Source organism: Galeopterus variegatus, unplaced genomic scaffold, assembly GCF_000696425.1.
Source record: "Galeopterus variegatus unplaced genomic scaffold, G_variegatus-3.0.2 Scaffold975, whole genome shotgun sequence".
NCBI lineage: Eukaryota > Metazoa > Chordata > Mammalia > Dermoptera > Cynocephalidae > Galeopterus > Galeopterus variegatus.
Window position 1 is genome coordinate 348,837 of NW_007727086.1, and position 14,113 is coordinate 362,949.

Here is a 14,113-nt window from a genome sequence, read left to right on the forward strand (position 1 = left end):
AGAAAAAAAAAATTCACATTGATAAATATCTGGGGGGAGGATATTCTCACTATTTGAAAGAAAGCCTTTGGAGTACAATCGCAATTTGTAGTAATGGGCATGCTGCCAGTATGTATCTGGCCTTCACATCTTGGGCACAAGGGGTGACAATCAGCTTTGTATCTCATGAATATTCATAACCAATAAAAGTAACAAACAAACAAATAAATAAATTCCAATTTGTTCTCTTTAAAAAAAAAAGATAGAAACCCTTGTCTAGTTTTTTTGAGATAAGCTAAGTGTTTAATAATGAAAGCAAAGGTTGGTGGGTTAGCTCAGTTGGTTAGAGTGCAGTGTTATAACTTCAAGGTCAAAGGTTCAGATTCCCATGCAGCCATGGGGGAAAAACAGGTAAGAATATTTTAAGTAGGAACTCATTTCCCTGGGGTTTAGAGTACCTCAAAAGTAGGAAAAGTTTCTTGTTCTTTTTGGTTTTTGTTTTGAAGCTAGAAGCAACTTTGTATTTTTACCAATGCAAGTCACACAACTCTTGCTTGAAGTGTTTGCAGGGACACAAAGAATCTGAGTCCTTAGTAGAAAGACAATTACATATCAACTATTTCTGCACCTGTAGGATTCATTTCAACAAGAAAAACATAAAAACGGACATTCCTGTGGGTTTACTATTTTTTTCCCCCAAATGAGCATCTAGCAAATGATTACTCTTTTGGGCTTTTTTGTTTAAAAAAAAAAAAATGTAAAAATCGTGCTGATGAAATGAAGTCTGGCAATCTAAAATCTCAATGCCTCAAGGGCAAAGTGACAAAGGCATCAGGCTAATCTTTATATCTGAAAGGATTTTTAGCTCAAATAGGAGGTAAAACTATTGAGGAAAATGTGAAATCCTCCTTACCTACTGTTTTTAGCAAACTTCATTGTGGTCAGACTTGAGCAAACTGCAACTTGGCTATCCCTGGTATGTTTCAAAGGTTTATGATTAATTCTGCAGGACACTTACAAAGTTAAGGGACAACTCTGACCCAGGTTTTCATTTCTCTTTCTGTATTCAGTCTTTAAAAAAATTAGTCCCTTCTCTGCCAAATGAGAGACATAGAGATGACCCTTTCAGCTTTGCTGGGGGTGCCTCTGGAAAATAATTGGATAGGTTCCAAACAGAGCAGTAGGCTTCTTGGGGAACAGAGTTTTCAGCAGATCTAAGTCTTCCAGAGTCACTGTCCTTCCCTGGGACACCTCCCTGATATAAGTGAACTCTTGAAAAGCTTTTCCCTTAACCCTCTCCTCTAATACAAACCTGTGGAAAAAACAACCTTCTTGGTGATAAGTTTGTAATCTACAATAGAGAACTGTGGAAGTTCAATCTTTGTCACTCCTGTTACTGCATTATCATCTCCACGCCAGTAAAACTCAATGTCATCAGTTGTATATCCATCTGTAAGAAGAAACATACACACACACACAGATATACAAAACAAACAAACAAACAAAAAACAAACAAAACAGAAAGAATACTGGTTTAGAAGGCAAACTATAAAAGTAATAAAAGCTGCAGGTAAAGTCTGTTATGTGTTAGCTACCGTGCCAAGCACTTGGAGTCTTTTACATTTAAACCTCACAATAATCTCAAGTGTACGGGGAAGTGGCCCACATGAGGCAACAAAGGCTTGGAGAAATTAACAGTCTTGCAAGTAGGAAATGGTATAGTTGAGACTTGAACCCAGATTTATTTCATTAAGAATCTCCTTTTATCAAACATTATGACTTAACATTATCACATAACCCTGCATTGTACTCTAAGAGAAGACAAAAGAAGAGAAAAATCATTTAAGTTATCAGTTCAGTAATGAATGCCATCAAACTCCCCCCCATATAAAATATTTGAATTACAATATATCTGGGTTTCAAATCAGAAGAGAAGAGATTATGAAGAAGTAAGCGATCATTTTAAAAATATTCATACACATGACCTCCAAATTTAATTTGGTAACATATCTAATTAAAAAAAAAACCCAAAACAAACAAAAAAAACAACCCAAAACCAAAACTCTAAACAACATTAATTCCAATAGTTTTGAGGAGTAAGTATAAATGTTTAGTGTACATTGTACATGCACAGTGCATTTAGGAGGCATGTTTCCATTCATGCAACGATTATTTATTAAATAGCTACTATGCTTTCAGTGCACAGTTGCTGGGATTAGGATTCTGTATATTAAAGACATGTTCCCTCTTATAAAGATACTCTCAATTAATGGGGAAGAGTAGAATTTTAACAAATAAGCACAAATATAATCCTAACTAGTAAGCAAACATACAACTGCAATGAATAAGCACAAATTATATACAGAGAACCATGTAATGAAATCCAGCAAATACTATTTTACAATTTCATCCATCCCCTCCAAAAAATCCCTCACACAAAAAACCTGTATTACATTTGTATATATTGCAAGTGGATAGATATCACATTTACCTTTTCAAGTAACTTCTACATCTGCATAGCTGAATTTTTACAAGTCTAGGAAGAATATTGCTCTCCCAATTTCAAAATCAACAAAAAGAATTAAAAAGACTGCTGCTTAAGTTTTGCCTTTTCACATGTGACTACTTAGCGTGACATGGATGACTAGAATGCAAATCCCTTTGACTCTTAGCTCCAAAGGATTTTCAATAAACCAACTCTCTTTTCACCAAAGAGAGAGAATTAAATCTCTAATAAAAAAGTGGAAACAAATTATTTTCTCAAAGAACTAGGATATCCTCGATTTGAGAATCTACATCAATCACAGCACAACTCAGGTTATGACTTAATGTTTCTAGAAATCTGCACTTTCGTTTATTCATAACAGCAGTCATCTTTACCTGATGCAGAAATACAGTTTTTCTTGGAAGAGTTATTGACTATTTGAACTTCTGGTACCACAACTACAGGCTTTAGAATAATACATTATGATTTTTAAAAGGCTTTTTTACTTGCAAATACCATAAACTACTTGGGAATTAAAATTATGGAGTTTTAATTCACTACACACCACCAACATTTTATTAGCATGATCTAATCTAGAGCCCCTTGTTATGTTAGAGTGTCTTTTTATATATTTAAAACTTTGATTTAAATGCAAATTTCATGTTCATGGTTGAATGAAGTACATTCAAGGTATTCAGCTCATGACACAGTATAAACAAATCCTCAGAGAAGATCTCCTCACTTCCCGTTAATATTCTACACCCAATCCCAAAGTGAGATGCTTATTCAAAAGGATAACTGCACTTTTCTATGGTTTCAACTTTCCCAATATGGCCATGCAGACCCTCAGTCCCGGCCTCCATGTCAAATGCAATCCAGTTTCTCATCGATTCTTTATACAGACCTCTCAGTTACAAAATAAATCAAGGTCAATGACAATCCCACTTTTGACAAAACAGTTTAGAATAACAAAAGAAGGGCAATGACTCCTAGAATCAAACTAGGCAGTTAGAAATGCACTATAAAATTGAATTTGTAGTATATAAACACACACACACAAAGGTATTTATGAAACATGAAGGTAATCATTTCTCATGAAAGGAGTCCTAACCAAGATCCTCCTTGGCTTTTCCAAGAAAATACCATGCAGCTTATTATAAAATAGCAAATGCCATTTATTGTCAGTCAACAGCATGTGCTAGGCACTTTGTTAGCCAGACCTCATCCCTTCGTATGAAGAGTTAAACTGGGGACATTGGGTTTTATCATTTACTGTACCTAAGAATCTATTAGAGACTCTCATTGAGCTAGTCATGGGTTGCCTTGAGAATCTGATATTTTCTTTTAAATAAGCATCCCAGGTAATTCATGGGGCCCATAAAAACATTGAGAACTACTTATCTAGCAGATGAAGATAATGATGACAGCAATTTAGATAACTGCAATTATTTATTGAGTGTTGCCACTCATTTTACTAGAAACTGTTAAGCTCTTCACTTTTATTATTTAATTTGATCTTCACAACAGTCATTTTATAGGTTAGCACTATTTACCTATATTATTTTTAATACTGAACACCCACACTGCAAGTTAGATATTTTTATCCTCATTTCATCGTTGAGAAAAGTAAGACTCAGAGAGATTAAATAATTTGCTGAAAATCACACATCTGGTAAGTGATTGAGGAAAGAATTGATAGATTATCTATGTGACTGACCCCCAAAACAGCATTTTTCCATGGCACCTCCCTCCCACTACAAAATATAAGACATGTAATATGTTCACAAAACTAAATGTCCACTTTTTGTACAAACAAAAGCACCAATCTTCAAAAGGACAGAATGAGATAAAAGTGAACCCTCATTATTTCCCATAAAAGACTACGTCTAAACTAATGTAGAGTGTTTCTGGTCCTCCAGTTCCCTTTCCTCCTTACCTTTATCAGTATTTACCTTCTCTGTCCATCACTATAAATTTTATAACAGAAGTTACTCATAGACAGAAAAATGAGAATATCTATGGCATTTCGATAAGGTTGTTTAGGAGACACCTATTAATTGTTCAACAGCTGTAAATTTTTTTTGGTAGTTAGCATTATTTTATTTTATTTATTTTTTTATTTTCAATTATCAATATATGATGTAGTTGATTTTCTTGTCCCTTTACCTCAGAACTACGGACTTTTGTCAAAAGTCAAATATAAACAGTTTATTAGGCAATACTAGGGAATAGACCCTCTAAATATTGTTTGATTAATAAAATAATTATTTAATACACATGTGAATTTGGTCTGGTGGCTGTTTATGCAGATATTTTATCCATTGTGTTAATACCTCTGTCTCCTCTTAGCTGGTGCCTGGCACATAGTTGGCACTAAGTAAACAGTTTATGAGTGAATAAAATAAAAACAATAAGAGAGCCCTTAAGAATAATCCGTAGGTTATTCATTATACATTTCTCTCTATGTAATAGTTCTTCCTACGTTAACTCATTTCTCTTTGTCCTCTACTTTCCCATCTGTGAATTGGTATAATAATAATAATAATAGCTACTTCACAGAGTCGTCATACAGAAAAAAACAAAACAAACAAAAAAACTCTGTAAATATTTAGAATAGTACCTAGCAGATGATGATCGAAACATATAGCTGGTATTTTTTAATAAGAATTATTAAAAATGAATGAAAAACATATTGAGTTGCATACTATTTGTTGCTACTTTATGAACACACACAAGCATTTTCACGATGAGAAACTTAGTTGTTCAATCACACTTACAGAACTCTCTAACATGTTTGGAAATTGATGATAAAACATTTGAAGGTTATTTTGATGTCCAAGGTTTTGAAATCTGACAAAATGAAGAGCATATTGTATATACTTCTTCACTACTGCTAGCCTTAAGAAACCCAATCTTCCTGACTTAATTTGGGGTTAACCAAATATAGAATGATGCAAATGGAGAGCAAATGTATATTCTTGCATCATTGGTTTCTGAAGATGAAAGATGAACAATCCATGACAGTGGCAGGGTGTGGTCAATTTCAAAAGTCAGCTCAATATGCTGTGTAGGATTAGCTTAAAGCAGACCTAGTTTTATCCTCTTTGTTGAATCTTCTCTGGAGGAATATTTAGCAGTGTCTCAAAGTGATTAAAAACTAAAAAAAAAAAAAAAAGTGCAACTATATATGACCTGACTTTTACAGCTTTCATAATAATAATGAGTGAAAAAATAATGAGATTTCTTCTAAAAGATATCAGAAGGAGGAGATACACTGAAGCTCTTCATTAATATATTGCATATTAAAGTCATCATTTATATTTTATTCATGAAATTCCAGAAACTGAGCCATGAAATTATTTTGTATTGCTAACATCAAAAACATAACCCACATAATAAATTCAGATGGCCTGTGAATAAACCAAAATATGAATTTGCTGACATTCACCTGAAAGAATTAAAGCTATATGAAATGTTACAAGCCTCTGATCAGGAAACACAAATACTTACCTTTGTAAATCTATGTAAGATATAAATGATAGATATATTCTTTTTCAAAGATTGGTAAAAACATGCACTATATGAGATCTGAGAAGTAGAAATGCCATTTTAAAAACATTCACATAATAACTGAACGTGTTCTTACAATTGTGGCATTATCTTATTATATAAGATGGCATTTAAAAATATTATTTTCAGATTAGTGAAAACATGCACTATATGAGATCTAAGGAGTAGAAGTGCCATTTTAAAAACATTCACATAATAACTGAACATGTTTTCACTATTATGACAGTATCTTATTATATAACATGGCATTTAAAAAAGATATTTCTCTCTTTCCTGTCAATATACATGTCTATTTTGTTATCTACTGAGTAAATATTTCATTTTAGAATGATTTTCCTGTGCAGAAAATATGAACCCATACAAAGATATTAGACAGGAAATTAAAGTGACTTATTGTTCTCTTATTACTCATATTTAAACTTTGTTCCTCAGTTGAATTGGTAACTGTTCTAGGTCAATTATCTATTTTGTACCTCCCACTCTACCCATCATAACACCAGTCACATAGCAGACTCTTCAACCTGTAAATTTTTGGTGATCATAACAAATGGGCAGTGAATGAGAATTATGGGTCAGTTTTATTGGGATAGTTAACATTATCTCAATTTTTTGAGAACCATCTTATCTTAAATTTTTTGCCTTTTATATGTATATCACATTATAAAAACTTTATGAATCAAGCACTTCATTATAAAAATATTTAGTATATACCCCCCATTAGTATTTAGCATTTTATGTGGTTACATAGTCCACCATTATTCACAGTTTTGCTTTTCAGTTACCTGCGGTCAACTTTGGTTCAAAAATATTAAGATATTTTGAGAAAGAAAGAGAGATAGAGAAAGAAAGACATACCACATTCACATAACATTTATTACAGTATATTGTTATAATTGTTCTATTTTATTATTAGAGATTAATACTACTTCCCTCGTTTCCACTGCGGACATTGCAGATGGGAGGGAGAAAGGTGTAGCTTCTGGCACACTGCTGCCCCTACGAAGTAACCCTGCTGTCACTGAAGACACTTAAGGATAGCAGTTACAGCTGCCAGTGTTGCTGCCACCCTCACAAGGTAACTCCTCTACCACAGTGGGCACTGTTGATGCAAGGGAGGCAATTATAGCCACCAGTGTGGCTGCTGCCTCCACGAGTTAATGCAGCTGCTGCTGCAGTCACTGTAGCTGCACAGGCAGCTGTGGAGGTCACTACAGTGAAGCAGGCGGCTAGTGCAACCATCACTGCTACACTCACTGCCACTACTAGTTCTGCCAGATAGCCACCACTGTTGTGCAACCAGTCTGCCACCACTAACGCCACTGTTGCCATGCAGACAACCTTCCAAAACCACTGCCACAACCACCACCACAAGGGAGGCCTGCTGCCATAGCAGCAGCCATAGCAGCCACTGCAGCTGTGCAGGTGGACAGCCAACCAATCATCTAAATTGACACAAAGAGGGCCTTCAGCAGATTCCAGGGGAAGAAGATAATAGACTAAGCAACTGCTCTTCCAGATGACTAAACATCAACATAAAGATACTAAAAATATGAAAAAAAACCCCAAAGAAAATATGAGTCTGCCAAAGGAATATAATGACTCTCAAGAATGAGACCCCATAGAACAGGAAACCCTTGAAATGGCTGAAAAGGAATTCCATGTAAAAATTTTAAGGAAACTCAATGGGGAACAAGAAGATGCATTTTGATGACACAATGAACTGAGCAAAACTATCCAGGATATGAAGAAGAAAATGTACAAAGAGATTAATACTTTAAAAAAGAATGTATCATAACTCATAGAACTGAAGGAGTCATTCAATGAAATAAAACACAGCTGAAAGCTTAAGCAACAGGATAGAGCAAGCAGAAGAAAGAATTTCTGATCTTGAAGACAATCTCTTTGAAATAACTCAGGCAGACAAAATAAAAAAGAGAAAAGAATTTTAAAAAATGAAGGTAATCTAAGAGAGACAGCAGACAACCTTAGGCATACAAACACCCAAATCATGGGTATTCCTGAAGGGGAGGAGAAAGGAAAAGGCATTGAGAACATATTCAATGAAATAATAACAGAAAACTTCCCAAGTATAGGGAGAGATGTGGACCTTCAGATTCAAGAGGCTCAAGATCCCCAAGCAGTTTCCATCCAAAAAGTTCCTCTCTGAGACACAATTAGTCAAACTGTTCAAAGTCAAATAAGAATAATCTTAAAAACAGCAAGAGAAAAGTATCAAGTCTCACATAAAGGAGTCCCTATCATACTAACAACAGACTTCTCAACAGAATCTCTACGAGCCAGAAGAAAATGGGATGATATATTCAAAATATTATAAAGAAAAAAAAACCCTGCCAGCCAAGAATACTGTATCCAGCCAGTCTATCATTCAGAAATGAAGGTGAAATAGTGTATTTCCCAGAGAAAGAAAAACTACAAGAGTTTACCACCACACAAACAGTCCCACAAGAAATCCTCAAAGGAATCTCACATCTGGAATACAAAAAATGATAATCACTTTCATGAATACACAAGAAAGAACAAAACCCACAAATAGAACAAAAATGCAAATGAGAAATGTAAAGAAAGTGTCTCTTACCACTCCAAAAAATCAAAAAAACCAAAGGAGAAAAAATAAAATGGGAAAAAAGAAATGAGATGTTCAAAATATCCAGATAAAAATTGGTAAAATGCCAGAAGTAACACAATACTTTTCAGTAACAACCCTAAATGTAAATGGATTAAATCCCCACTCAAAAGATACAGACTGGCTAATTGGGTTAAAAAGCTAGACTCCACTATATGCTGTTTACAAGAGACACGCCTCACCTCTAAAGACACACATAGACTAAAAGTGAAGGAATGGAAAATGATTTACCACTCGAAAGGAAATCAAAAACGAGCAGGAGTAGCTATTCTTATGTCATACAAAATAGACTTTAAGGCAAAAACTGTAAAAAGAGACAAAGAAGGCCACTATATAATGATAAAGGGATCTATCCAGCGAGGAGAAATAACAATCATAAATACATATGTGCCCAACATTGGACCACCCAGATATTAAAAGCAAACACTATTAGATTTAAGGAAAGACATAGACCCCAACACTATAATAGTAGGCACCTAAACATCCCTCTCTCAACATTTGGACAAATCCTCTAGACAAATGGTCAATAGAGAAACCAGGATTTAAACCACGCTTTAGACCAATTGGACTTGGCACATATCTATTGGACATTTCTTCCAACAACCACAGAATATCCATACTTCTCACCAGTTCATGGAACATTCTCCAGGATAGACCACATGTTAGGTCACAAATCAAGCCTCAACAATTTTTAAAAAATTGAAATCATTTCAAATACCTTTTCAGACCAAAATGGATTAAAACTAGAAATCAACAACAAGCAAAACTCTGTAAACTATACAAACAAAGGAAAATTAAACAACATGCTACTGAATGACATGGGTCCAAGAACAAATTTAATGGGAAATCAAAAAATATCATGAAATAAATGAAAATAATGAAATATCATACCAAAACATGTGGGATGCTGCAGAACAGTTCTAAGGCAGAAGTTTATTGCATTAAATGCTTACATCAAAATAATGGAAAGTTTTCAAATTAACAACCTAACACTGCACCTCAAAGAATTAGAAAAACAAGAACAATCCAATCCCAAATGTAGCAGACAGAAAGAAATAATTAAGATCAGAGCAGAACTAAATGAAATAGAAGGATAAAAAACAATACAAAAGATCAATCAAACAAAAAAGTGGGTTTTTCAAGAAGATAAATAAAATAGACAAACCATTATCCAGACTAATTAAAAAAAAGAAGAGCGAAGACCCAAATAACAAAAATTAGAGATGAAAAATGAGACATAACAACCAATAACTTAGAAATACAAAGAATTATTAGACTATTATGAAGAACTATACACCAACAAATTTGAAAACCTGGAGGAAATGGATAAATTTCCAGACACATACAATCTACCAAGACTGAACCAAGAAGAAAGAGAAAACCTGAACAGACCAATAACAATCAAAGAGACTGAAGCAATAATCAGAAGTCTTGCAATAAAAGAAAGCCCAGGACCAGATGGATTTACTGCTGAATTCTGCCAAACATGTAAAGAAGAATTAATATCACTTCTTTTCAAACTATTCCAGAAAACTGAAACAGAGGTCATACTCCCTGACTCATTCTATGAGGCCAGCATCACCCTGGTACCTAAGCCAGAAAAAGATTCAACTAAAAAGAGAACTACAAGTCAATATCCATGGATGAACACAGATGCAAAGATCCTCAACAAAATATTAGCAATCAGAACACAGCAACACATCAAAAAAACTATACACCATGATCAATTGGGATTCATCCCAGGGATGCAAAGATGGTTCAATATATGCAAATCAATAAATGTGATACACAACTTCAACAAAATCAAGTACAAAAAACATATGATTATCTCAGTAGATGAAGAAAAAGCATTTGACAAAATTCAACATCCCTTCATGATAGACTCTCAGAAAATTAGGTATAGAAGGAAAGTATCTCATCACAATAAAAGCTAAATATGACAAACCCTCTGCAATATTATCCTGAATGGGTAAATTTGAAAGCTTTTCCCTTGAGAACAGGAATGAGACAAGGATAACCACTCTCACCACTCCTATTCAACATAGTACTGGAAGTACTAGCCAGAGCAATCAGGCAAGACAAAGAAATAAAGGGCATCCAGATTGGAAAAAATGAAGTCAAATTGTCTGTTTGCAGATGACATGATCCTATATACAGCGTAGCCCAAAATCTCTACAAATAAACTCTTAGAGTTGCTAAATGACTTTAGTAAAGTTGCAGGATACAAAATCAACACACAAAAATTGATAACATTTTTATACTCCAACAATGAACTAGAAAAAAAAGAAATCAAGGAAGCAAGTCCATATCCAATAGTCACACACACAAAAGTAAAATACCTAAGAATTAACATAACCAAAGATGTGAAAGATCTCTACAATAAAACTGTAAATCACTGTTGAAAGAAATTGAAGAGGTCACAAAAAGATAGAAGGATGTTCCTTGTTCCTGGATTGGAAGTATTAACATTGTGAAAATGTCCATACTTCCCAAAGCAATCTACAGGTTCAATAAATTCCCACCAAAATACCAATGACATTCTTCACAGAAATAGAAAAAACAATCCTATTGTTCAAATGGAACAACAAAAGACCTCATAAAGCAAAAGCAATCTTGGGCAAAAATAAATAAATAAAGCTGAAGGCATAATACTACCTGACTTCAAACTATACTACAAAGCTATAGTTACCCAAACAGCATGGTACTGGCATAAAAACAGACACATGGACTAATGTAACAGAATAGAGAACCCAGAAACTAACTCACAAACCTACAACCAACTGATCTTCAACAAAGTTAAAAAGAACATACGTTTGGGAAAAGACTTCTTCAATAGATGGTGCTGGGAAAACTGAACATCCATATGTGGAAGAGTGAAACTAGACCTGTACCTCTCACCATATGCCAAAATCAACTCAAAATGTATTAAATATATGACCTGAAACTATAAAGCTCCTTAAAGAAAACACAGGGGAAATACTTCAGGAAGTAGGACTGGGCAAGGATTTATGAATATAAACCCAAAGCACAGGCAACCAAAGGAAAAATAAACAAATGGGATTATATCAAACTACAAAGCTTCTCCACAGCAAAAGAAACAATCAACAAAGCAAAAAGAAAACCTACAGAGTTGGAGAAAATATTTGCAAACTACGCATCTGACAAAGGATTAATATCGAGAATACACAAGGAACTCAAACAACTTAACAGTAAAAAAAAAAAAAGAACAATTAAAAAATGGGGAAAAGAAATGGATAGGCATCTCTCAAAGGAAGATATACAAATGGCCAACAGACACATGAAAAAATGCTCAACATCACTCAGCATCAGGGAAGTGCAAATCAAAACCACATTAAGATACCATCTAGGGCCGAGCCCGTGGTGCACTCGGGAGAGTGCGGTGCTGGGAGCACAGCAGCGCTCCCGCCGCGGGTTCGGATCCTATATAGGGATGACCGGTGCACTCACAGCACTCACTGGCTGAGCACGGTGTGGCTGGGCTCAAAAAGGACAAAAAAAAAAAAAAAAAAAAAAAATACCATCTAACTCCAGTTAGACTGATATCATCAAAAAGATGGAGAACAACAAATGCTAGCAAGGATGTGGAGAAAAGGGAACCCTCCTACACTATTGGTGGGACTGTAAATCAGTGCAGCCATTATGTAAGATAATATGGAAATTCCTTTAAACAATGTCAAATAGAACTACCATATGATTCAGCAATTCTACTCCTGGGTATATACCCAAAGGAATGGAAAGCATCAGGTTGAAGAGATACCTGCACCCCTATGTTTACCGCAGCTCTATTTACAGTAGCCAAGAGTTAGACCCAACTTAAAAGTCCATCATCAGATGACTGGATAAGGAAAATGTGGTATATATACACAATGGAATATTACTAAGCTATAAAAAAGAATGAAATATTGCCATTCACAGCAACATGGATAAACTTAGAGAAAATCACATTAAGTGAAATACTATTAAAATCATATTATGTGAAATACATACTAAGAGGAATACTCTATGTTCTCAGTCGTAAGTGGGAGGTATAATAATAAAATATAAAAAAAAGAAAGAAAGATACAACATTCACAATAATACAATAAACTTTCAAAAAGACAACTGAGGTTATTAGAAACAGGAAGGTAGGGGGAGGGAGGAAAGGGTAAAGGGCAACAAATAGCAATGATAGTGTGTATTACTGAATATAATAATTCTGATGTGAGCAGCACATATTGCATACCAGTATTGATGTTCAATTCTGTACCCCACAGATATGTACAATCAACTTTGTTACAATAAAAATAAAAATAAATAAATTAATTTAAAAAAGAGATTAACAATAGTTAATGTCTTACTCTGCCTAATTTATACATTAAACTTTATCACAGGTATGAATGAATAGAAAAAAATCATAGTATATACAGAAGTCAGTGCTATCTGTGGTTTCATTCATTTACTGGGGGTCTTGGAATTTACCCTCTACAGATAAGGAGAGAGGGGAGACTACTGTTCTATTTTCAGTCTGTAAGTGACTATCAGTAAAACTTGACTTATATGTTCTGAGAAACACTACTCCTTTAATGTGCTTCATGGAAGAAGTTTCCACAATCAATATATTTGGGAGTAACTGCACATTTTGGCCCCATTATAGAATCAAAAAACACTTAAGAGAGTAAAGTTTAGGAAATTCTGCAATGAAGAATCTTTTTTATTTTACTTACTCATGCCATATCCCAAACCTATTTGACTAGATAATTTTTCTTAGCATATAAAAAATATCCACAAAGGTGTAATCATTCCATAAAATGCTAGACTGGAATTATTCACACATTTTAAGGAAGCCATACACTGTGCCTCTTAGTTATGTCCCCCCAAGATCCAAGTAAGTACTTGAGAAAGCCCGTAGTCCCTCAGAACCATATCTTGCTTTTATAGTGAACTGAACATTCTTTTCCTTCTAAAAGGTTTCCAGGGAAGACGAAAACATAAGCAATAACATAGAGATGAAATTGCCTTTTAATGGAGCAAGGCAGACAAATATTTCAGGAAAACAGCACGATTTAATGTTTCGCCAGAATGCAAGCATGCTTCTCATAAGTAACTTGAGTGACCATAATTAGAAGCCTATCAGTGCACAATTAGAATCGACTCCTCTCCATGCAGACGCCTGTATGCCATGCAGAGTATAAAAGAGTCAAAGCCAATTAAAGTCACTGGGATTTTTCAAGAGGCAGAGAGAAGCACATGCTTGTCAGCCACAACTCTTCAAATTCAACAACGAAAGTGTTCCAAAAACACTCCGAGTGATTGCTCTGACTCTTTAATTGCATTTTATTCTTCTCTCTGCTCTGAGATGGACTCCTAGACACATATATTCTGCTGTCAAATCATTCCTAGACCTCAAGCAGCTCAAAGAAATCAGCCTAGATTAT

The 14,113-nt window shown here is 34.5% G+C and overlaps 1 protein-coding gene across 1 annotated transcript in view; it reads right to left on the reverse strand.

Moving 5' to 3' along the window:
- LOC103591492 (gamma-aminobutyric acid receptor subunit beta-2) overlaps positions 1 to 14,113 on the reverse strand; it is a 130,969-nt gene that overhangs the window by 47,935 nt on the left and 68,921 nt on the right. Inside the window, exon 2 of the mRNA XM_008573967.1 lies at positions 1,292 to 1,429. Within this exon, the coding sequence (XP_008572189.1) occupies positions 1,292 to 1,429 (138 nt within the window). The remainder of the gene's footprint in view (positions 1 to 1,291; positions 1,430 to 14,113) is intronic.